We start from the raw sequence: 27773 nt of genomic DNA on the forward strand, positions 1-27773 counted from the left end.
TTTGATATCAAAAGACACTCGGGTGAGATTCTCTATATATTAATCAGATGAAGCTGAAATATTCCATTGCTTCCAGCAATTATTTCGTTTAGATAATGAATTAGCTTGTAGAAAACTATAGAGACTCCTAGAATATCCTTTAGAGACACATATCTTTGTATATCTAGTACATAAGTAATAACTATTTTCTAGTTACATGTAGTTGCATGTTATCGGTCTTATTTGTACGGTATATCGACCTTTGAACACACACACACACACACACACACACCATATAAATTTATATATATGGAAAAAAATATCGAAAGAACATATATTAATCAAATGAAGCTGAAATATTCCATTGCTTCAAGCAATTTTGTTTAGATAATGAATTAGTTTATAAAAAAAACTTTACGAAAGTGTGTTAAAAGTCGGCAAGGATTTCACGGGCGAACAATTAATCTTTTAGATCTATAATAATTAAAATATCTTAAGATTACTAAAGACGATTGTCTGAATTTGTTTTGTGCAAATTGATCATCTCTTCATATCATCCGTCTCAAAACATCAACCACTACATGTTTACAATTGCAAAATAAACAATTCCCCCTTAAACTTGCATATCGGCCCTTCTGTGACACCTCGCGGGGTTTCCGATATCTTTTTGTCAAGCGTCGGGCACTTGTTTTCTCAGGTCAGTACCGCCTACTGACCTCAGGGTAAACAGCAGCAACCAATGAAAATATGTTGACCTCAGGGTCACCTCTTCCCCAGTAAACACTGTTAACCAATGGGCGCCATGTTGTTAATCCACAAACAACAGGTTTCATGTGATGCAAATCTCTAGTCCTTTCCGATATTACGGAAGAAAAGATCGCGGAAGGAGCTATTAGATTGCGTGTTGTTATTGCAATACATCTATCTGGCGTTCATCTGGGAATACTATCAATGATTATTTACTGTGATAGATCAGAAATCTTCCAGGAGTAATATTTTGTCCATGTGGGTGATAATTGCAGAGTTCTCACGCGATCCAGAAGGTCTAGGATAGCTTGACCTATTTCGACCGAGTCACAAGAAAGCGGCAGAGGCTGCTTGTTGCAAAGCCACAAGCCAGCCAGGGAACTGTCCTACCTTCGGTGAGTACAGTAAACGCCATTCTGAATTGTGTAGACATACACACTACTAAATTAACAGAATTTAAATATGTAAACGTGTATTCATGCACATGTAACCCATTCTCTTCATGAAAGCCTTTGAATTTACTCGTGTCATCTGTATTCACTTGACACTATTTTTAGTACATGTCCGATATATAGACGCTTGTCGTCTGTATACATTAGTGATGTATATTAATTAACATCTGAGATAAAATCCATGAGAACAGGTCGTTGTGAATTAGAAATCGCCGTATCATATTTCAACATGGCGTAGTAGGCAAGAAGATGAATGGAAAATCTACCCGATTGCTTACATGTACCAGATTCAGCATGACATGGAATTATCATTGGTTCTAGATCATGGAATTGGAACTTTATCAGCCTGACTACGCAATGGAAAATGTGGAGTTTTTCCCCAGTGAATCAAAGAAACGTAAATTCACAGGGCAACCCATCGCCCGATCTGCGAAGGTAGGTATCAACTTCTAGCCTCGTTTTGAGAAACTTGTTTCATTCATAAACTCAAGCTGGGGTCCCGATGAATGAACCTGCGCGCTTGAATAGGTTCGCTTTGTTGCTATATTGAATGGTTTGCACAAAATAACCGCGGTGCTGAATTAACGAGAACGCTTCTATAAGTCGTTAGACATCTCTTGACAGCGAGTCGAGAGGAGACAAGGTATCAATGGGCCACAGAACATGGGAACAGTTTTCAGCTTATGGCTGATTTCAGAAAAGCGCTCACAGTTTGATATGTAGGACAAAAGCCCCTTTCCCATTGATTTTTTTTCTTGACCTTATCAGTCAGTTTTTGGTGAATACAATTTCTGCTGATATTGGGGCAGTGGGTAAATTAGGTTTTGTATCTGCCTCTGCCTGTGGCAAGGCACTGTGGGGGATGCAGCCAAGTGGAATTGGAAACTATTTCTTCTATTTTGTTTTATCCATCATTTTATAGAAATTAGGGGATTTTTGTGTCACACAACAGTGATTTACACATACAGTTTATCTATATTTCATCATTTAAAAGACAGCATCTTATGTATAAGTGTTCAGGTTTCCTTAGAGAGTGAAAATGGACAAAAATGAGCTAGATAATAGTTGAACACAGTGCCATTTAGAAAGTGGTCAAATGTAACAAATGTTGTATTTGGGATAACACTTTCTCAGTAAAGTATAGATCGGGTTGAGTCGCAGTGGCAGTGTGGGTCTGAATCCCAGATGGGACTCAGCCCCCAAAGGTACAGAATTTGTACTTTACTAAGAAAGTGTCATCCCAATAGGGCTGGGACAAGTCCAAATTTCTTACCCACCCCCTCTATTACCTAACCCTACCCGGGTACCCGCTGTATGTGTCAAGAGATAGGTACAAAATGTCTTGATTGGGAAAAGTTTGACCATACTCCTGTCAAAGTGTATTTAGATGCACATATAAACCGATCTGGTCATGTAAACACTGAAGTTGACTGAAGTTTTATTTTTATGCAAACATAAAGTCAGAAGGATTGTGAAAATAGCCATAAAGAAATGTGAACATTTGTCACTTATCGAGTTCTAATTAATGTTTGCCATAAACAATATAATCATGCGACTTAGCACGGGTCCGCAATCTGGCCGTGTGGGTTCGAATCCCGGATGGGACTCAACCCCAAAAAGTACAAGAGTCTGTACTTTACTAAGAAACTGTTCTCCAAAATATAACTTTTGTTAGATAATACATGCTGTGCACACACACACACACACACACACGTACACACACACACACACGCTCATACACATGCACGTACACACACACGTACACACACATACACGCTCATACACATGCACGTACACACACACACGCTCATACACACGTACGTACACACACCCACACACACACACATATATTCTCCTACCAGGGTTTTAGGAATAATGTTTGTTACTCTAGTTTTGTCAGAAGTTCAATAAAGCTGAAAAAATAAGTTATTTTAGTTAGTGTGTGAACCTCCTTTGTTTATTGGTACTCTAAGGAGTGTACCTTATATCCCTGGCATGTAGTGAGAGTTAAACATGGAAGACCCACAAGTAAAAAAGACTTGGATCTCTTTACTGTTATGAAAACCCACTCTATTTTCTGATTAGTTGAGTGATATGGAATTATGTGAAAACTTCATCACATAATATAAATGTCCTTGACATCTAACAATCAACATGGTGGTTAGTGTTGGAGTTTAGGCATTCCTTTCTTGAAAGCTGCAAGGTTTTTCAATAATATTTATTATAACAGTTCTGTCATCAGCTTAGTGAGAGACTTTCATTGCTCCATGAAAATACAGTATCTCACTATATCTTACTTAATCCTCAGTTTTCTCTGGTTTGACTTTCAGCTTAAACATGTTTTATTTTACTTGTCTCTTGTGATATCGCATTTAATATGACTATTCCCTTAGAAAGACGTGTAGATGTTTTTCAAATGTTAACCTGATTGTGGGGAAGTACTGAATGTGCTTTATCTCCAGGCTCCATCTTGTGCCCTCACACAGTCCTCCTGTAATGGAGACTCCCATGTCATTCTCCTAGATAGAAAACACTTAATATGTAAGTTCCATTTGAAATTTATCACCTAAAAAACCATTTCTACTTTTACCAGACAATGCAAACATATATCTGGAAGCATGTTAAAAGCCTGATCGAAAACCATTATCTAGTGGAGGGTCAGGACCAGCTGACTGCCGACCGGAGACAGTTGTGCAGCGCTTCCTAAAACACATTGATTAAACCCGCAAAAGCACGGAAAACAAAGTTAGCATCCTAGCGGCATGGATGTAAATATTGTCTAGGTGGAACTCTGCGTGCCAAACAATGGTCGAGGTTTACACATATTCAGCATGTTCAGATCGGTCTTCAAGACAGACCTTTATTTGACATAAATGGCCTTGTGAGCTTAGAAAATAAACAGCTAAAATGAGAGAAAAACAAAGAGAATGTAGACACCTGCTAGGGGACATGTTTTTTTACCTGCTTTTGGATTTCTGCTGTTTCCTTAATGCAGCTGATTGTGTGGAGGTGATTGTTATTTTGTGATAACATGAACATGATCAACTGCTGAATGTGACTGAGATCAGTTTGAATTGTTTTATATTTATATGAAATATTTAGATCATACACATAATTGGAATGTAGTATTGCCATGGTACTATCATACATATATCTTCTATTAATGTTCAAGTTGAAATAGTTTGTACTAAATGCAGAGTGACGGTTTGCAGTGTACAATATCCAAAGTACACACACACACACACACACACACACACACACACACACACACACACACACCTTTGGTAATATAGAGGTTGGAAAGAAAACACACTATAACTCAACTGAAGCGTGTATTTTGGGGAGAACAGGGAGCATGAAATTTGGTGACTGTGGTAATATCCTTTGTTTGCTTACAAAGTAGCTATGCACACTTTGAATGTCTGAAATAGCTGCTAGTAGAGTATAGTGATGTACAACAACACTGTTTGTAGATTTAACCACACATATTTTAACTTGGATACCTCATGCTGTGCTTTAGGTGGTGTGTTTTGATTTTGACCCCTTCTATGGCCTGTCATGATGAAATATTCATACTGTTTTGTGGTGAAGAAAAAAATTCTGTTATTTAGTCTTCTTAACCTTTAACACAACCTTTCATGAAAATGTTACAAGTATTTCCAATATATAGTCAGGTGAGCCACAAGTCGTTGTGGCTCTCTTCCCCCCCTTCATGCTACAGATATCCTGAAATCATTGTAATGGTTTTCTAAACCTGGGCATCACTGATTGCAAAGGCAATACCTTGCTTGAGTGGTCAGTGTTGGCTGCAACTGGCATGCACCAGACTTGGGGATGAAATGAATAAGGAATTGTTTCTGTGTAGAGTATTGTTTGGTAACTAATTCCGAATTGAGAGAGATATGAGTTTTTCTGCCTCATTTGACAACATTTGTTGGTGGTTGAAGTGCAGTAGGTAAGAATCACGCAACTTGCTCGTTAGAGGACCACTAATAGCTGCCAGTAATGATTGGCTGGCCTGCCGCAGTCTCTCACAAACACACCATTACCACCACCAACATTTATCATGTTTCTTGCTGTATTGACATATTTTATTGCAAAGTTCAGGATAACACATTCGTTTGAAAACTGCTGATGGAAAATGATTGCACAATTTCATGAAATTTAATAAAAGTTACAAATGCAAGTGAAATTAGCCAATTTTGGTAAATTTGTTCATGATAATTATTGAATGAGTTTCAAGAACTTCCCGATAAATCCCCTCTCTATTAGTTCTACAAGCACAGTGCATGTAGGTGGGATGATGCCATGAGTTACATCCAGCAGGTCATACTAGTGCTTATTACCAGTGCACTATGTAGGACAGTGCAATTCCATCCAGAATTTCACTGATTTCCATAAATTTGAACCCTCCTTCCTGCTAGCTAAGTAAGATGGTCTCGAGAAAAGCTGCTTAAACATGGAATATGTTTTATATTGAGGCTTACAAGTCATTATGTCTAACTGTGTTTTTTGCTTTGTAAAGGTAACCTATGACCCCAAGCTGACAAAGGAAATTGGTCGCCTACAAACAATGTTTTCCTCCGATTCTCATGAAGATCGCCGGGTACCAACACTGCAGAAGGTTCCGTCCATGTCTGACCTCTCCGATGAAAGTCTAGGTGAGTTTGTACAGTCAGTATGGAAACAATATTCCAGCACAAATAATACACAAGAAAGCTTTCATTCATATGAATTGCCAAATTATTGTGTCTTAACATGGCTACAGAGATCATTGTAGACACATTAAAACTTATTTTTTGCAAGCCAAGATGCAGAAGTTTGGTGTGTGTAAGATTTTCTCAGTGAAGGAGTACTGGGAGGCCATGCACCAGCTGTGAAATACCCTGCCTGTGTATGACTCCTGGACACAAGGGGATTGCTGCTCTGTCTATATGTAGGTAGGTAGGTAGGCGATTGGGGACACCATGACATGTCCTCATGAAGTCATCATGTCACCGAGTAGAGTCATCATATTAAGACAGGAATGTTTGGGGCATGTATTGATCATTTCAGTGTATTTACAGCCCTCGATATATAGTCCTCAATGTAGATTAATTATAGACCTGAAAAAAGTGATTTCTCCTTGAGATTTGGCGTATCCAGTTTTGTAGAGGATCATCCCCAAATCTGTTTCTGAATACACAAAGAGATCAAGAGTTTGGGCAAGTTTATCCTCAAGTTCTTGGCCTATTTTTAGCACACATAAACCAACAGGTACACTGTTTACCTTGATTGCAAATGTTTAGGAACTACTAGATATTTAGTGATATATTATGGGTAGTTTCTGCCTGTTCTAACTGTTGCTGCTGGCTCCATGCCTACTGTGTGGCTGACCCAGATAGTTGTGTTGGGTGGAGACAAGGAAGACTGGTGTTGGAACAGGGCGGCCGGCCGGCACTGCTTTATAGGGCTTCTTTTGTTGCGCAAACCTATTTGTTGACAAACAAACATTTTCAAACTAGGACACCTTTGTTGACAAAGCAAAAATACCAGCCACATGTCACTTGTTTCCAAAGCAACTTCAGATGTGTTTAATCGATACGCAAACCTTGAAACTTGAATAAAATGGTCACAAATTTGAAGTGCTATAATCCTACAATTTTTTTAATTTAGGTACCATTTTAATTCTGTTAAAGTAGCAAAAAAATAAAGTTTTGTTTTGGTAATATTAAGCAATGTTAGAAATATTTAATTTTACATGTTGAAAAGAGATAATTAAATGTACGTAGTACAGAACTGCCCAACCTCCAAACAGGTCAATAGATAGGCATTACCTTGTGGCTATGACTTGTATAGTATAAGTATAACCCAGCTCAAATATATGTCTTTAAATATATTTGTTGTATAATTTCAGCGTTAGAAATTGGCACTAGTCCTGTAGTCCTTGCCAAACTGCCCAATAGTTAAGGTATCATAAGGACTAGTAGAAATTTGCCCTTCATTATAAGGACTAATAGACTAAAACTGAATTTAAGAGAGACCATAGCTCTAGATAAGCTTTTGGTTATATGGGTATTTTAGCCAGAGGTTTGATTTTGACTGGATATTCACAATTTTTAGAGGGTAGGAAATAAATGTCTACCCACCTATTTCTGGACATTTGGGTATTTTAACTTTAAAACCTGTTTTGTAACTCCCCGTAATTCATTTAACACTAAATGTCTGGGTCTGCTTGCAGCTCGCTCTCTAGGAAGCCCCTTTTTTTTTCAAAAGCTAGTATTGAAAGAAATGTGTAAATTTTTTAATCACCAATCAGCAACTGTTTAAGAAACATTGACTAGGCACGATCTGTTTCTCAAATGGAATCTATCAAGTTTGGTGGCCGCACAAGCTTATCCAAAAAGGAATTTCGCGATTGGCTCATTGTCATTTTATATATATTTTAATATAAATGCTCCTAATTTTGTTTCAATAGTGTATATATAATTTTCATTGGATATATTGTACACTAGGATTTGATTTTCTTTGTATTTCAGTTTTTTTTAATGCATATTTTACACAAGTGCACAGCTTATCTCAAGCTCAGGAGACTAAATACATGTGTTAAGATGGGCACAAAAATCAGGTAGAAAGTGAAATAAAAGTGAAACAAGGGTAACTTTCAAAGCAGTTGTCACAGATCAAAAACAAACTGAACTGCATGTAAATGATGTTTTCAAAATGTATTTTGGAACCTAGAAGAGCTGTCTGGTCTTCCAAAAGATGTTTTCCATGAGGAAGTTTATGATCTTGATATCTGACTTTTGAAGCGTTTGAACACTTGGTAAATGGGTCTGTTTTAGTCCCTTGAAAGGATACGATCATTTAATGAGTAGGTCAAAACAAAGAGCTGGCAGTTTACGATATGCCTTATCTTGGATTCAACTAGAATTACTTTGAAATGTTGACTCAGAAACAATTAAAATTGTGTAAGTCTGACTCTGAAACCAGGGATTACCATTCTCCAATAAAGCTTTTAAAAATGTTCTGAAAATTTCTATGAATGCTTAAATTGTAGGGCCTTGTTTCCTCTTGACCCACACACAGATTTTCATGTGCTGACTTTCACATGGTGTTTGCTATGGATTCATTGTTCTACTGAAGGCCCATTGGTGTGTCCTGGTATTTCTAGGCTGCAGTGCTTCCAGCCCATACTACGTGCCACTCACAGGTGTACAAGTTGCTCTTCACATCCAATGATATTATGGATTTTCACATTTGATGTGTTACATTGTTGGTGGTCTGTGAGTGTCAATGCCAGTGTATAGGCAGTTGATATATGACAAGCTGACTGTCAACACTCATCCAGCAGACGACTCCACCAGTATCCTCACCCCACTCTAACCTCCCTGTCATCCAGCACACGACTCCACCAGTAGCCTCACCCCACTCTAACCTCCCAGTCATCCAGCACATGACTCCACCAGTATCCTCACCCCACTCTAACCTCCCAGTTATCCAGCACACGACACTACCAGTATCCTCACCCCACTCTAGCCTCCCCATCATCCAGCACACACCACCAGTACCCTCACCAGTGTCACCAGAAGCATCCAGCTGTGTGACAAGAGACAGCCCTTGGTGTCGGTGGTAATTACTCACTGATCCTATTCAATTGCTCTCACTATCCTCTTTGTTTGCATACCATTGGATCTATAAGTTATTTTAAAAGCACATTGCCACTAAGAATGTATGTGCATGTTCAGTGGCACAGTCTTCCAATTTTTTCTCTTTTGGCAAAGGTGTATCTTCATGTACTGCAAGTGACTGCTACTAATGCCTTCAGCCTCGGAAATGTCAATAAGTCCTTCCTGATGGTGCATGAATCCACCATGTACATTGCCACTCTGTATCAAGTTTACTAACTTATCCTTTTAAATAGGAAAATGGAAAATAGTAAATATCAGTTGTCAAGAGCATTTAGCAGACAAGTAATGGAGGAAGGCTTACTAAATGACATATGTATGGCCCATGACATAAATAACCTCTTTTGAAAAGGTGAAGATAGACGGTGGCTTGGGGGGTATCATCATTGATATACAGCATAGGATCAGGGCGTGACAACAGTGTGCAATCTATGCTCTACACAAGTTAAACCTGTCCAGTCACCCTGGCCATATCAACTATGCCTGATAATGTCAAACCCTACTGATAACAGCGTCATATGAACAGTGACAAGTCTACCTATCTTGTCAGCCCTCACTGAATTCATCAGTGAGTAAGTAGTACCCAGTCCGTTTCACAGGTACCGTGGTTGACATAATAAATTTAAATACTTTATTCATTTTAATTAACAACCCTAGAAGGTACTGTCTATCATTCATGTTTGCCCACCAAAAACCTTTTGTGAAAAGATATGCTTTGTATTCTACATTATATTCTGATCTTCATTGCATTATCTGCGTGTTGCGATTATAGCATGCAGGGGTAAAAGCTTGAAAACAATTCAGCAGTCTAAATCTGCTATTATTAACCTATGAGTTATCAGTCTTCTAAGCAGCCTACTGACCCCAAGTAACTACAATGCTGCCAGTAGTCAAACCTAGTGACCTTGAGCCATCAGAATTATCATGATTATAATCAGTTGGCAGTACAGTGCCTTAGATGTGTTTAATTGGTTTCACTTGTCATTCTATCTACTCTCATTTAAGTGTCACAAAGTTTTGTTTTTCCTCTTTTTATTGAATGAAATATGCTGTGAGGTCTGCCTTGCAGGAAGGTGTCCAGCGTCGTGTGCATCATGTGATTGAGTGAGCAGGCTACACCTCAGCTACCGGGCCAGTGCTGGGGACACATGTAATAGCATTCATTACATACATTCACAGACCAGCTACACACTCACCAACTGAGAGTTGGTAGTTTGTGACTGTGTCCTGTTACTGAACATTAGTTACTGGTGTACATCAGGAATACACTATATACTTTCCATTAGCTAATTACTTTTGTAGTGTTTAAAGCAGTGTGAGATATGTCTTCATGAAAGTGTTGGGTTAAGTGTGTGACTAAGTTAGTTGAGTTTGCATAAAGGAAGCTAAATAGAGATATGGCCTACACCATAAACAAATATTACACTAGCCCACAATCCTTCATGGAGTGTGTCCAAGATTCCACAGCCAGAATTACATGGCCAACTCACAGTTTTGCCTGTGTGGCCAGCATTGTGGTTGTGTGCCAGGTTTACAGTGGTGTGGTCGGGACAGCATATCTTTCTTTGTGAGAGCCTTAACGGCATTGGGACATGTAGGTAAATTACAGAGAACCGCCTACAAAACAGAGTTTGTATGACAAACATGCCAGTTCTCCTTGTCACAGGTTTGCCAAGTCCCGACCCTCCAAACAGTGTGCTTCCTCCTCCTCCCCAATCCTGATATGTGTGGAAGGTAGTCATTGGCCTGACTTTCGTATTGCAATTTATAGCAACAATGATGTTTCATGTTTGGCAAGACGTACCACAATATATTTCATGCGTTGTTTCATCTGTAATTTGTTATAAACCTGAATTAAAAGATAATTCACATTTTTGACAACTTCATAATTTGTTGGATGTTGGTCACAATGCATGTGTATAGAAACATTATATACAGGCAATTGCACTCAAATAGTTGCACTTTTTTCGATCACAGGAAACAGTTGCATAATTTGAATAAGACTTGTCACTTGTGTAAAAAAAGGTCCAACAAGATGCAGATATGCCAAATTTTACAAAATGCAATATACTGGTATTTTCCAAACATGTAGTGATACATATTAATTAGTATAACACAATGTGGTATATCGGTAATACTGCACACCTCCAGTGGAAGGATTCAACAGCATGTTGTCAGCTTCAACTACCATGGTCAAATGGATTTTCTGACCCAATTGTCAAATGTGGATCTATTACTTTACCACTGTCAGTAATGACAACACAGTTCTGTGTAGGTCAACATGGAAAATGAAGCATTGATTTGGCATTCAAACAAACACCTTTTCTTGTTTTCATTAATCCTCCTGATTGTTTTTAGGTCTGATCCCAGCTCAACTTAACTCTCAGCTCCTTTCACACCAACTACAGCACAGCTCCTTCCACCCCTACCCCCACCCCACACACACCCCCACCCCCACACACACTACAGTGAAATGAGAGAAAATTAGGAGGCAGAACCAAAAGCATTTGCTGAAAATTATATTTTTTTTAGTCTGATTTGATGGCAAAGAGAGATGCATGCAGCACACATGTTTTTTCAGTGGTTTATGTTCTCCTAATTTGAAGGTAGATACACCAGCAGGGTCAGCCTGACTACATTCAACCTCCTGGTGTACTTCAGCTTGTGCAAGCACTCATGACTGTGGTAACCTGACTCCCCCTAGCCTGCTTGCAACCTGTTGCTGGGGCATAGGCCAGCAGTTGCCATGCCTACAACCTATAAATTGGGTCAGCCCACTCCTAAAAGTTGGTTCATTCATAAATCTACTGTTATCCTGTTGTAGGGAACTGAGCTTGGCAAACCACCCTCTTCCCTTCCCCCTCACACACACCTTTTGAATGTTAGGCACAGACTGTGCCAAGGTACTCTTGCAGCTCTATTGTGCCTAGTGTCATATCATTAATTGAAAGAAACATCTTTCTAAAGCAGTTTTATCATGTTTATTGAGATGTATATATTTATGAAAAGATTTATGCTATAATAATAGAACCCCTAAGCACATGTTTCCCCATCATGTTTTTAGATTCAATGTGTCAACTTCTGAGATGAGAAGTAACAATACTAACACCAACAAAACATATATTTGCTTATTATGTATGTGGACACACATAATTAGCGAAAGTCTTTGAATGTGCGTATCAACAGTGACTAGTTAGTGTCAAGCAGATTAACATATGTATAGTTACTAAGTTCTCGAGTAACATCATTGCCTTAACTTTGTGACATTTATGCTAACATTCACGCTAACATTCACAAGAAAAGAAAAGAAACACATTTATATCTATGGTCATATATATATTTATAATGTGATCTGTTGACACAATTAACAATAACACTTGTTCCCTTGGAAAATGTCTTTCAGTCGTCAAGAGATATTTACACTCTAACATGAAATTATGACTTTGATTTCTGTATGTGTTTTGTGCATCTCTCCCTTCCATGGTACCACGCCTGCTGAAGGGAAGCCCTGGCACCAGGACACTGTAGGCCTTCTCAACAATACTTCACAACATTGCATTATCATCATCACCCAGGGTGGTCATGCGGACAAGGACATTATGGCTGATTTTATGCAAACATCTAGTTGACAGAGCTGTTACTTTGATGGCACAGCCAAACAATTCTTGCTATGTCTTCCGAGAAGATCATATTGGCTAGTTCATCTTAAATTTGATGAATTACGTTGATGTGGAAGTCTTCTTCAAATTGCCAGTGAATAATAGATCTGGACTGATGCATCGAGAAACAAACCAAGAAGTAACTTCTGAAATAATATTTACAAAGAAACATGAAATCTAAATGGAATGATTAAGTACAAACATTCACTTGGCTGATCAAAGTTTAGCAAACATTCACATCAGTCACAGTGATAAAATTTATTATCAATCACCCTTGATTTGTTAATTATTAAGCATTTACTATACACATGGCCGATATCAAAGAGGCCTTTGAAGTATTTGTCAATGAAGAGCCTCAAGGTTGATGGGCTCTTCTCAAGATAGAACATGACACTACTTGTTCATGTTGTGTCAGTTGATGTCCTGCTACATGACAGTACTTCACAGTACCTGTGACTTCCATGTCCAACTTAGGACAATACCTGACACTTCTACTACATCTGACGGTAGGCCTATTACATCTGACAGTAGGCATTCTATTACATCTGACAGTAGGCATTCTATTACATCTGACAGTAGGCGTTCACATCTGACAGTAGGCATTCTATTACATCTGACAGTGGGCATTCTACTACATCTGACGGTAGGCCTATTACATCTGACAGTAGGCATTCTATTACATCTGACAGTAGGCATTCACATCTGACAGTAGGCATTCTATTACATCTGACAGTAGGCATTCTATTACATCTGACAGTAGGCATTCTATTACATCTGACAGTAGGCATTCTAGAACATGTGATGGTACACATGATGGTAGGCATTCCATTTCATGACAATACTTGACATTACACCTGATGACAGATGACATTAGGAATACTTTGTTTATGTCTTCCATCTGTCGACCTAAATGTCACAGGTTAAATAGCTGTATATTAATGTTCATGAAATGTTCATTTTAGAGATTTAAAAGTTGATAGCAAGGTAATATTTCATGATTGTGATTTCATCTATTCAGCTGTAAAATATTTTGTTTTTGAGTTGTTAAAACTTTCATATGCTGAAAGAGATTAGAGCAGAGATAGAACATCTTGAAATGAAACAAGCATACTTTACTTGTATACATGAATCACTTTTAGCACCATGTCGTGGCCTGCTTGTCCGGCAGCAGCCAGCAGCATCTTTGCACATTTCCTGAGAACCCACTGGACCAAGGAAGCTGAAACTTGGCATGCTGGTTCCAACCCTTAATATTACCTAAAATGTTCAAGAGATCCAAATCAGATCTTCAATATGGCTACCATTACACTGCCATTAATGTAGTTCTGTTTTGCACAATATCTTAAATTTGGACCTTTATTATGTTTATTTGACTTTTGCACTTAGTCCTAAATCCTCATAACATGCATTTGTCAAACTGTAAACATCATCTCCTCAGAAATGGCAGCTACGTTGCTCAAAATGTACTGTAAGGCTCTTACATTCTCGAATTTTGTTTTTACCCATGCAGATCTGGGTACAGAATAGGTCTTCAGCAACCCATGCTTGTCATAAAAGACGACTACTCTTGTATAACGCTATTGGATTGTTACACTTACTGACTTGGTTCACGCATGTCATCGTATCCAAATTTTTATAGATCGATGTTCATGATGTCAGTCACTGTATTGTCTGGTCCAGACTCGATTATTTACAGACCACCATCATATAAAGCTGGAATATTGCTGAGTATGGTGTTATACAACAAACAAACAAACAAACAAAATGCATTTTTGGCTCTGTAAACATATCTGAAGTTGACACGAAACTGAACTTTGTATGTATGTTTCTCCTTATGACATATTCTGTTCAAATCAGTGGCATTTTTGTGTGAAAAAGGCTCAGAAAGTATTTTAGGTTCAGAGTTGAATCTTGATGTTCAGTAAATGTAACTGCTTTGCATCAGCATGATCAGTGTTCTAAAATAGTAGACTTATTCTTGGAGACATGGAAACTTTTAAGCGCATTTTACTTACTTCTTTCTTACTTGTTCATCCCAGATTCTGGACAATTTTAAAGTATAGCATTTGTTTTTTCTTCAGTAAAAATGTATTTCAAATTCATATCTTAATAGTTATAATTGCATATATATTATCAGAGATCTGGTATGCTTATTCAGCTTCCTGTTCTGCCACCATCTTCCAAATTGTGCTCTGCCCAATCTTGTGCATGTTAGCCTTGGAATTGGAGGAAAACAATTGGAGGAAACTTATGCCCGTAGAAGGCAATCTGAAGCTTGGTAACCTTTGTAAGCACTCAGCAGAACAAGTGGGAGGTTTGAAGTCAAGGTTAATTAGCTGCTGCTTGTTAAATACTGAAGCGAAACTCAAGAGCAACTTCCTTCATCATGGCGAATGTGACACTCCCACTCTGCGAGCGACAATTAATTAGAGTTTTTGATGAGCCCTCCAGATTACACTAGTGGTACGAGTAGTAGGGCTCAAAGTACTATGCAGTTTCTCACCACTTTCCTTACCAATTTTCTGTATTTAGAACTATTTTACGCAGCATGCAAGAAGTCATTGCAATTTTGTATTTGAGAATCATTTTCACACAACCTTGAAAACCTTGTGGGTCATATGTGTATAGGACCCGTGAAGATCAAGGGTAGCCAGCTAGAATATTGCTGAGTTTGGCAGGACATCTGCCATCACATGTAGTGTCATGTGGCAGGACATCTACCATCACATGTAGTGTCATGTGGCAGGGCATCTACCATCACATGTAGTGTCATGTGGCAGGACATCTGCCATCACATGTAGTGTCATGTGGCAGGACATCTACCATCACATGTAGTGTCATGTGGCAGGGCATCTACCATCACATGTAGTGTCATGTGGCAGGACATCTGCCATCACATGTAGTGTCATGTGGCAGGACATCTGCCATCACATGTAGTGTCATGTGGCAGGACATCTGCCATCACATGTAGTGTCATGTGGCAGGACATCTACCATCACATGTAGTGTCATGTGGCAGGACATCTGCCATCACATGTAGTGTCATGTGGCAGGACATCTACCACCATGTAGTGTCATGTGGCAGGACATCTACCATCACATGTAGTGTCATGTGGCAGGACATCTACCATCACATGTAGTGTCATGTGGCAGGGCATCTACCATCACATGTAGTGTCATGTGGCAGGACATCTACCATCAATATGTGAGATGAATTTACTTCTGTACCGGTTGATTAAGTGTAATTATCAGTAGGTCCAGGGTCAAGGCATTGTTGTAAATCTATGCTTTACAAACAAACTTGGTGTGAAGGGCTAGGTTGTGCAGTCACTTACTGATCAAGCTAAAGCTCTTAGAGAGAATTTTTTTAATAATTCATCTAAAATTCATGCTCATATATGCATGCTTCACTTTACTTTCTGTTCACACATTATATATACATTATATATTGGCTCACTTATTGAGTTATATAAGGGAAGGGGAGGCTATCACTCTATTAACCTGTTGCATTGTTATTACTGGATGCAGACTGTATTGTTTGAAGTGACGGCATGTATGTTGTTGGGTAGATCCTGTTACTTGTCTTACAGTGTTAACTTGTTTACAGCAACTGTTAATGTTGTCATCCCATAGTTAACCTTTTTTTTCCAAAGGACACAATAAAAGGTCTATAGATTAACACACTACATTCACCTAACTTTCATCCTTGACTAAGCATTTGTGGAGAGATGAGGATTATTTACCTTGAAGGTACACAAGACCGGGTGAACTTACCAAGCTTTGGGTCACCTGTGTCCCAGATGTTGGTTGTGATTAATGGGATGTGAAGGGGGGAGGGGAGAGCGATCACGCCATTCAGATATCCGCTATAAATAGATGGTAGAGCGGCAGCAGGTGATAGCAAGATAACTGCTATAGTCTGTTTCAGATGTCAGACACACACACACACTAACACACTAACACACACACACACTAACACACACACTAACACACACACTAACACACTAACACACACACACTAATACAGAGCCTACCTTTACACTCTGTTACCATAACTTGAACTCACAGGTACCTCCTGCTGGCTTGTTAAAATGTGCAAAACGTGGCTGCTGTTTATGCTCACATCCATGTATGGCATCAATTTTGGTAGATTTTTATGTTAATGCATGGACTACTATTATCTAAACCTACTGGACCAGTGGCCAAAGATGGAGATAGCATTTCTACAACACTTCACTCCATGCACCCACTCAAGGGGATGCTAACACATACACATTTACACAAACTCACCTCACCAGTACTTATTCAGCTCAACATTGTAAAGTCAAATAAATAGTCATACTTCTACCAGTTCGTAGTCATACATCTGCTAGTACATACCAGTGTTTCCATTTACAAGGAAATTATCCAAAACAATTCTAAGGACCAATTATATATAATTTCATATGCATGAAATCTTGTATAATCAAAATCTCTCCTTGACAACAGAAAGGTGAAAACTAGAGGAATGTACCTGAGCTGAATTCATCATGGAAGAAAAAAGTAAATGCAGTGTTGGGCTGGGCTGGGTCTCTGAGACTCAGGTCGGTTGGGTACTGAGTAGGACCAGGGTACTCAGGACTACCCAGAGCCGTGGCTAGTCAGGAGATATATTGTTAAGCAACATAAATTATCTAAAACTCGAGATCTATGGTTACACTACAAGTCATTTCTTTATGACTATGCACCCATTCCTTCTGACTTTTTTATATGTTTGAATAAAGATAAAACTTAAGTCAACTTCAGTGTATGCATGACCAGATTGTTTCATACGTGTATCTAAATATGTTTTGCCTCATCGGCTGTGGTCAAACAATTCCCAATCGAACATTTTGTACCTATATCTTGAGACCCAACAGTGGGTACCCGGCTAGGGTCTGGTATAGGGGGGTGGATTCCCTGGTAGTACATTTGGACATGTCCGATCCCTAATGCAGTGTTTACATGACAACATAGCCTAGCACAAATAGAAGACTATATAATCACTGCTGCTTTAGTCTTCCCTGGCAATTTCCACATGTCTGAATAGACCGACTGGCCTGACCAAATTGACTGCACCACAACTGAAGATTATCAGATAAATGGCATCCAACGACAGATGAAAGAGAAGCAATACACTTCAGTTTAAAACATCCTTTCATAATTTGCAACAGATGTAAACAATTAAAAATAAGACAGGTACAAAGTTTTTGTGGATGAGAGCTTGAGAAAGTTCCCTTCCTTTGAACATGGTAGTCCGATCACTGACAGGAGGTTGACTGCTGTTTCGGATGTCACTTTTCAAACCAATAAGTCCTCTTTCCGGCATCATTTTCATGGGATTTAAACTAATATGTTTGTGGCTGTGTCCAACTGTCTAGATGTACCTGTACTTGATGTTTCACTTATGGAGTCGGTTCATGACTGATCTGATCAGTTTTCGCCAGACAATCTCTGTTAAGCAATGTCCATGACTGCCACTTTCTGATTGTCGTGTATGTATATTCAGTGCAGTGGTTTGACTACTTCTATCATACCCCAAGATACAGTATCCAGACTGTATCTCTCCAGCTGCTCATATAATTTCAATAAATCAGTGATACTTATCTTTCTAATGTGTATGCAGAGGGCACAAGCCTATTGGAGCAGCCATATGATGGTGAATAAAGAAATGGCACCTCACTGGTGGTAACTCCTGTATCTGTCTGAAGTTTCACTAGTTTTTCCATGACAGTCATCAGCATGTAATTATCCTAGAAAGTTGCCAACAGTTGGTGTGGTCACCATAGTGATATGTGGGTGTTTATGATAATTACAGTTAATGTTATTGCACATTATTAAAGGGTTGCTACGACACAGCTAATATGCAATCTAAAATGTTCAGTAAACTAATGCTTTGCAAAGAATGTCAGCATTAAGTATGTGGATATATTTCTTGACTTAAATAACTTTTTTCAGATGTCTACAATTTAGTGAGTAAATACATCTTTGTCAGAAGTTTTTTAATACCATCCATAAAACTGTTATTTTGCATCATAAATGACAAGAATGGAAGTGACACCATCCCTCTTCCCTGACAGTGGCGCATCTCTACTAGCTGCCACATTTGCTCATTAAAAGTGAAACATGTCCTCCACTTTTATTGCACATAGTTATGTGTGGTAATCACCTTGATGCTGAATACTTTCACAGCTAACAGCCACCTGAACCGGTTTGCTTGAAACACAGAATAGACATTTTTCATAACTTATGCTATGTTTCTAGGTTTGTCAGCACCATACCCGTGCTCGTGGGTTTCACCGAAGTGGTAAACGTCTGAGACCTGCATCACTTCGGGCTTTCCTCCCAAATTAAGCTGACATGCCGCGATATGACTGGAATACTGTTAAAAGCGGTGTTAAACCCAACTCACTCACTCACTCAATTTTAACTTGATTTTCCAAAATGAAATGACCTTGTCAGTTTTCACTTTATAAGAAATATCACTGTATAATGATACTATTATTTTTAATACATTTCTTGAGATTCTTGAGATTTTATTTGATACTAGCTTTGTAAAGAGTAGTGATCTGTCACCTGAATCAAAGGCCTTTTGAAAATCTACAACGCAAGTGTATCACTTTTTCTTTTTACTTTTTGTAGAATCTATTAATGTTTTAAGAATGAATACATTATCTATTGTTTGGTAGCCCTTCCTAAATCCAGACTAACAGTTGTCTTGTAATTGATTTTTTTCTCTGTGTTCCATTATTCTTTTATTAATAACCATATAAAAAAGTTTACCCAAGCAGCTTCGTAGTGCAATACCCCTGTAGTTGTTAGGGTCAGTCTTATCGCCCTTCTTTTGTAATACAGTGATAACCGAGGCTGCCCATCTCTGTGGGAAGTTACCACTATTTAATATATCATTAAACAGTTTAACCAACTTGTCTATCAATCAACTAGATATCAATTTTAAAAGTTCATTACTTATGTTATCTTTGCCTGGACTTTTGTTTGTTTTAAATTGTTTTATACAAGTGAGAATTTCATAATCTGACATTGGTTTATTAAGACTGTCACATACATGCGTATCTCCATGTTTTGATGAATTTTGTAGAGGATTCGGAGACAATGTTTTTGTTATGATATTGAAAATATTCGTGAAGTGGTTTGTGAGCTCCTCATGATCAGGATAAACAGATTCCTTCTTGGATGAAGTTCTAAGTTTATTTAATACTTTCCAGAATTTTTCTGGTTCCTTTTTCTTAAGGGTTTCCAGTTGTTCTGTTTGATTTATACACTAGTTGTTTTCTTCTGAGTAATTTCTTGTATTGTTTTTTGGCTAAAAGAGCCCTATTTGTAATTGACATATAGCTTTCTTTATTGAGCATGTGATATTTTCCCTCCATATTATGTTTTGCCTCTTTACATTCAACATCATACAATTGATTTTTTGGTACATTTAATTTATTTTTGCGAGATGTTGTTGACAATCTGTTGACGTTTGTAATATATCAGAGAAGGCATCAATGAGTGCTTCACATTCAGAACTATCTTTTGGACTGGAGGTTAACATAATATTGTTTAAGGCAGTTTGAATATTTAAGTCAATGTAGCATGTTTAACACACGAGTGACTACTGGAGTGCAAGCCGCGCCAACCCATGTCTTTAATGAAGGTTACATTTGTGGCCTTATTAATATTTTTGTTCATTTTGTTGAGTTGATCTGTGGTTACAGATAGTTTAAGGGATAGCTGGCAGTGATCTGATAATCATGTTAATGGTTTTATGTTGAAACAACACTGTGACCATTATATGTGTGACATGTAAAATTGCCAAGGCTGTCGTCACCAATAGTTGTCCCGATCAATATTATTAGTCAACAGCATGTGGCTATATCAAGGAACGATTTCCCATAATAATTGGTTTTAACATCAAGACTGCATCTTGGGGTTTGTATGTCTGAAGTTTTATCACTTGGTAGGTCTTGCAGGTGATCTATGTTTGTATTATCAATACATTCATCCTCGCATGCTGTACGGGCTTTAAAGTCCCCCAGAAAAATTATCTCACCTAAATTAGAAAATTAGATTATTTCTTTAAGGAGGATGTCAAATGGATCCATATTGCATTCTGTCAAAAATGAGGACCTTTCTGGCGGTATGTAAATGTTACCTATATAAATATTTCTCTCAGTGCAACATAATTGTCTGTCTATTTTCGCCTAAAGAGAAAAGGAGCCAGATCACTTTTACATTGTGTTTAAAGTCGTTTTACAGAGGTGGGCTATTCCACCTTGACCACTACTATGTTTTCGAGATACACTCATGGTATGAAATCCATGAAAGCAATCATCACTTTGGTTTTCCCTTGTCTCAGTCATACCATGTAAGTCATAGTTTTTCAGTTTGTCAAACAAATTAGGACCCATGAAGATCCGGGGTAGAATGCATGTCATAGATCCCAATTGTGTGGATTGATGATCACTGGATTGTCTAGTCCAGACTCGATTCTTCATACACACTGCCATCATATAGCTGGAATATTGCTGAGTGTGGTGTTAAGCAACAAACCAACCAAAACATACAAATCAGTGTCTTTTGTAGGATGGAGTCCTTGTATGTTCCAAAATGAAAAGTTAATATCTATCTGGATATACACTATGGATATATAGCATGTGATGGTCTATTTGTCATATCTCTTAATCCAGCATTGGTGATGTGGGCACTGTCCCTGGTAATAGGGATGTAATGTTCGCGTAGCGCTATGAGTGGACAGCTGCAGTCTGCAGACACATTTTTCTTGTCTGGTCTTCCAAACTTCACATGCAGGATCAACAGTTTCAAATAAGAAGCAGTTCAAGAACACCACCATATTTGGAAAATTCAGTGTTATTCTCATTTACATATCTGTAGTTGCTGTCTGTTTATTATGTTTTGGTGGGAAGGTTTTATATGTATTAAAGACATGTTAATGTGCAGTGTATTCTCCAGGAGCAGTGCGGACCAGCACAAGTGAAAGCTGTGTGCCATTCTGACTTAGCTAATCTCATTACACGATGGCCTGAATAAAAGTGGCACTGCTTTAAACCAACAATAAAGATGTCAAGACTTAAAGAGGTTAATTCATTGAATTAGATCAATCAGCTCGCTACTCTTGCAGTAATTTCAAAGGATAATGAAATGATGATATCCCAGGACCATTTGAGTGACGATATTTCAGACATAATGAAATGATAGTTTGTAGAACATTTGCAATTATATGGTTTCAGCCCCGCAACCAGTATGTGAATAATTGCGTTGACTTTTGTCTAACGATCAGCCATGACACCTTGCCCCTAATGAGCCCACTGCGAACATGTCGCTCTCAAAATTTAGTCGTAATTTGAGATCTTCTGGGGTGCTGTATCCCAGAGTCAACGCAAGCCTCCTAAAATTAATGGAGATTCATGCTTCAAATTTTATATCATTTGCAGTCAGTGTTCGGAACTGTTTGTGGAGTGTTTTCAGTAAATTTGTTTCACGTGATAATAATTTTGATGGACTGAATATGAAACAAGACACAGAAATGTGGAGCTGTTGACTGGAATATTTGATGTGACCGAGACTGAAGGATTTGTCACATTTCTAGTGTTGACTTATCATTAATAAATGATTGAATATGCATGAGCCCTTCAACTCACATTTACGTTATCATATTTCACATTCTAAGCTTGGTTACAAATGCTAGATTTGTTCAGGATAAATTGTTTTGAGAGTGCACTCATATGGTTTAACTAAATATGTAATAATATGAGGATTGTCTTTTCTTTTGCAACAATCTATTTTCTTTAAAATTGATATTGTACTGGGACATAGGTTTACTGAATTAAAATGTTACTTTGTAACTTTATTCTCTTGTAACATTAAATATTCCTGTATCTGGAACTATTGCTGACATAGCCATATTCCAGTTAACTCCTTCGTGTTGTCAGACAGAAAGGAAGCGTAGCAGCGTTGTAATGCTTCTGGGGGGAGCTGAGGGATTGGGAGGGGGGGGGGCTGGTTGACATGAAGCTTTCTAGCATTCATTCACAAATTGCCGGGGAAACTGTGGGTTTGATGAGGGGTGTCGTGTTACCACACATCTCTGCATCCTGCTGGAGGAAGGACAATCTCCCTCCATCTCTTCCTCCACCTTCAGCCCTTCCATTGCACTATGCTGGTGAAGCCTTACAGGATTTGCCGCTCTGGCCTGGGGCTACTCTCTGTGCACAGCTTTCCTGCCTAGCCAAGCAGAAACTCTCTCACTTCTGTAGGCTGCAACCTCAAGTCTCATTATAAGGTGCACAAAAGTTTATCACATTTATATTTTTCAATTTATAAGTTTTGTTTCTCACCAATATATGTTGAAGTTTAGCCCCTGTCCTACACAGGCATGGGGAGCATCTGCCAGATGTGTGTTGTGATGACAGGCACTATAGTGAGGGATATGGCAGCATACTGTAGTTTCCATATGGTTGCTATTCTGTCAGCATTAACAGCTGGGATGCCTTCTACACTTCATTCATAAATCCCTGCCCAGTAGCAGGTGGGTGGAGCTATGCAAGAATTATGTTAATGAGCTGGTTGGTCATTGGATGTCAGTGAAGTGTGATTTTTAGAGCTGCCTGTTGATTGAGGCTTCATTCATAACACTAGTAAGTGTATTGTGAGAGAGTATGGTAAGGTTTTTGTGCGATAAGCCCAGAGAACTGTCGCCTGGCCAGTGTAGTGGAAGTATTACCAGGCTACTGTGTGTGATCAGCCTCACAAATCCACCACACAACACTGCAGACCAATGATAACTCAGGGGAATTTGATGAACTGTATATCAAATGTGATTAGATTTGGAAGCACACTTACATGCTGTCATGACATTTGGAGTTGCATTACTAGAAGACCCATCACTGACTAGCTAGCTACTGTCACTAGTGTTGGCAACAACCCTTCCTACTGTCCACCTTATCAGGACATATTTCATAAGAACTAAAGTTCCAATTTCCAAGCCAGTCAAGGATCTGCCAGTGAAAATAGTTAGAAATTTCTGTATTTGATCCTGTGATGTGGTGAGGCCCTGCCGTGTGCGCCATTCCTGATGGAGTTGTAGTGTATTGTGTAGCTGCTGAAGGACTAGTATGATCACCCCCGGTACAAGCCCTGCCACAGCGGCAGCCAGTATGATTCTCCCACGGAGCAACTACTACTCCCATCTCTGGGCCCCTCACCACCGCCACCATCATCTACATTTACATTCAGGCTTGAGACATGGTAAGTTACCTTCCTATCCTTGAAGCAATAAGTCCTGGGTGTGTAGGAAATAATATTTAGGATGATTTAATTGTAATCAAGGTTGTGTACATCTTTGTGAGTTGTAGTTAGTTTTCTTTACCTTAGACATCATGTTTAATCTAAAAAAATTGAATTGAAAGAAACTGATAAATTTATTGTTAGGAATATTGCCAAACATTTTCAAATAAGAGAATTAGTTTTGTTAAAAAAGACTGATCAAGTTTTGTATGCCATTATTGTTACAGAATATCCCGGCAAACATTGTAGATACAGATATAGAATATTTTGGGCAAAAGGGAAGTGCAGCTTTATTGTTCAGAAAGAACATGCATCTAAAAAATAAATTTATGACATTTATCAATTAATTGTTTCTGAAACAGCAGTTTAAATTCAGCATGAGCTTGAAATGTAAGGTTTGCTGCTGATTTATGCTGACAACTTGAGGCCTAGACAATTACACCAAACTCCTCAGCAATTTCTTCAATGTGCTGTTGTCAAGAAATAATGTCATAAAAGAAGATGATGGGCTTATGCATGGTCCTACTAGTCTTGAGAGAATAAAATAACTCACTAATGTAGGAGATTGTGATTTTATATCAGTTTAAGTGGTGCATTAATAAGACTTCATTATTTTCTTCTGAATGGACTGGTGTGATGCATTGTAGCCCTGACAGCTTCAGACAACCCACAGTAGATGGTCAGAAAAAGCATAACAGTAAATATTTAAGCTTTATTTACATCATTAACTATAATGGACAAATTTCCCTTTTCTGCAGCAAATTGTTGCTAATGCAATATTTCCTTAGGCTACAAAAACATAATTTATAAACTGAAATTTGATGTCGCCAAATGATGCATTTAATGTGTTCTCGTGTTCTGAGCATTTTGGGGAAGTAAGAAAGCAGGCCTAGGGAAGGCTTTCAAGAGTGTTAATTTCCCAGATAAACACCAGTTCCTGTTCTTGTTTTAAATATGCCAGAAAATGGAAAAATTGTTTATGATAGTTAATGATGTTTTGGGTGAGGATGTCAGCCTAGTTCTGTGTTACAGAGATTCGACTGCGAGATAGCAGAAGATGACCTGAATACACAGATCTGAACCTTCTTATCCAAGGGGCAGCTATCAGTATTTAATATCAACTCCACTGATTGTCACTTCCAATACAAAGTCAATGTTGCTAACTGTATACTAACTGGTTGATGTGAACACAATTGCTTCTTTCCCATATCTACTGCTTGTACGTGTTGACTAAACTTAATCTAGTTACTAGCATCATCCAAACCAATATTTAAAAAATGCAACTGAGGTACTCTTTTCACTAAATAAAAATAATTTTCTTTAAATTGAAAAGTATTTGTCTTTCTGCAATGGCTGATACAGGTGCATTTACCTTACCAATTTGTAGTGAACTTATGCAAAATGAGCACCGACTTTACACAGGGAAAACCAAGATGAAAATGACAGAATCATGAATGTTACTTGAATGTCAGTGGGAAATGTAACTATTTATGATTGTATATGCAACTTATTATACATTTTTTCTTTTTCTTTTGTTATAATGCTTTTCTTCCAAATATTTTTGATGAATTGTCGCTAATAAATATAGTTGAAATCACCACATAACTCTGCAATTATGTAATGAGTAATCAAATCTGAACCAACGTTTTGAGGAGTATATTGTCATCCCATTCAATATGCCTGAAACAATTAGTTTGCAATAATCTACTAATTAGAAGCAATTAGCCAGTGTGTACTTCCTATAGTATACTGGCCCAGTCTGACATCTGAGCAGTCATGCACAACTTCTCAATTAAGCAGAATTCACATAATGACCCGTCTAATTGTTGCATGTCTACAGCTAGTTGACAATCTGAGCCCTGGGGGATGCAGGGGACACTCATAGCTTTGTTTTGTGATTACTGTAATGATGAAGTTAGCCAGTTGACACCCTCAGTGTTGACGCTATATGTAATTGTTTTCCTATCCTTTAGACATTGAGAAAAGAGATTTAACACAATCAGGATTTGTTTCTGTAACAGATATTGGTCATTGGTAGGTAAACTGTGAATGTTAAATCTGTATACACTTTTCTCAATTACTTTATTTTATTATATACACTTGATGGCATTAGAGACAATTTCAGGATATAAATATAAATGCAATGTTCAAGAAACGTTTTCATGGGTAACATAAAAAGAGTTTTTGGATAGTAATAAATTATTTGACTAGGTACATCATTTGTCATTATTGATGAGGGGCGTCGAGTTAAAACAATGTTTGCTATGTGTATTGAAGTGTTGAACTCTAGTCTTGTAATGGTGAGAATTCCATGCTTGGCGGTGCTGCTGTTGAAGGAGAGTGTAAGTAGAGGAGAATGGCTGGGCCTGTTGACATAGCTATGTGTCATGTACAAGAGGCAGGGGAACAGTCTTTTTCCAGCAATATACAAAACCATTACAATTTGTCACGCTTGTTAGAAAAGCATTACAGAAGCGTACAGGGAAACACGAGTCTCATAATCAACATTGCAGACAGCGTCTCATGTTAGCCGACTAGATATATTTGGGGATATGCCCGGAGGTGCTCATGTCATAGATTCTAGATTATTATATTTTCATATTAATTTAGAGGGGAAACACACACACGGAATTACCCATTGTGTGAGTACTTTATGTTTTTCATATTCATACTTTTTTGGACAAAACCTTTCAATCCTATAAAAAAGAACATATCTTGTAGAATTTTAGACATGATGTTAAATCTTTACTTCAACTTATGTAACCTACCAATACAGTATCTACACTAAGTGTATGCTGCCAGACGCCTTATGATATGTATGAACTTTACATACCATGAATGAAAATAATATGTAACATCGCTATATTTAAATTATAATGAACATTATACATACCTACCTTTCATATAGTTATATTTATTCCCATGTGTAGATAGTTTGTACCCTGCCCTACAAGGGTGTTCTGTACAATCAAAATTCTTGATTCTTGATATACAGTTAGTGTGTAGATTTCATCAGCAGTTGTATCCTCAGTGTTAGCATGTTGCCAGACCATTGTTACCATAATGTTCAATAGTTATATATAAACTTGGCCCCTTAGGCAGGTTCTTCTGTATTTGTTCATAAATCAACATTGATTTTACTTCTTGTTATTAGACCAGCAAGATAGACACAATTTTTTTTAATTTTTTTTTTTATGGATAACAACTTCTTTAATACTGTAAAAGGCGACGTTTCGGTATAGATCCTTATACCGTTGTCAGTCTATACCTAAACGTCTGGATCTATACCGAAACGTCACCTTTTACAGTATTAAAGAAGTTGTTATCCATAAAAAAAAATTGTGTCTATCTTGTCATCCGTCAACTTCTAAGTAATGCCTATCAAACAATTTAGACCAGCAACGCATTTTTGTATGAAATATCCTTGTGTATCCACCAAGAGGTAATATGGATGGTGAAATCTGGTTGTTATCGAGTTTTAAGTGCAGTGCATTGCATCACTAAGTGTTCCACTGTGAGACCATATCAGACAGATTAATACTGCCAGTACCTAACTACAAGGCTACAAGTTTCACAACCCCAGGGGTGGTTCTCACCCTTAAGAAAACATGTCTTCAAAGATGCAACAGCCAATCTTTCACAAGCCCCTACCCCCCATAATGAGTATCTTAAAGGGGCAATTACATCTCCCAGTTAGCTGAACACATGGGGCTAATTTCTGAGTGAAATCCTCCTGGTTATGCTGGGTCTTTGTGGTGTGAGAGGTGACACACAGAAAGAGTGTTATCTGAGGGTTGCGGGGAGGATGTGATGAAATACACCAAAATTGCCTTCATGATGCAGCGCTTCTTAAGGAATATGTCAACATGTATTATCTGTTCTTGAATGAGATTTACTATGGACAGCTATGTCTGCCACAGTTGTCTGAGAGTTTAATACTAT

General features: G+C 38.1%; 1 protein-coding gene across 2 annotated transcripts in view; it reads left to right on the forward strand.

Annotated features, from left to right (window-relative positions):
* The first annotated feature begins 807 nt into the window (after nt 1-807).
* LOC139458352 (protein c-ets-1-B-like) overlaps nt 808-27773 on the forward strand; it is a 48036-nt gene continuing 21070 nt past the window's right edge. The window contains exons 1-3 of one of the 2 annotated variants that reach the window (XM_071239745.1): nt 808-1121; nt 1500-1613; nt 5704-5839. In XM_071239745.1, coding sequence (XP_071095846.1) covers nt 1503-1613; nt 5704-5839 — 247 coding nt within the window. In that variant the 5' untranslated portion in view covers nt 808-1121; nt 1500-1502. Of the gene's footprint in view, nt 1122-1499; nt 1614-5703; nt 5840-23192; nt 23793-27773 lie in introns of those variants that run through there. The other variant, XM_071239746.1, reaches the window with a different exon arrangement.

The sequence above is a fragment of the Haliotis cracherodii genome, unplaced genomic scaffold (assembly GCF_022045235.1).
Source record: "Haliotis cracherodii isolate W230 unplaced genomic scaffold, xgHalCrac1.p SCAF_12, whole genome shotgun sequence".
In the NCBI taxonomy this organism is placed as follows: Eukaryota; Metazoa; Mollusca; class Gastropoda; order Lepetellida; family Haliotidae; genus Haliotis; species Haliotis cracherodii.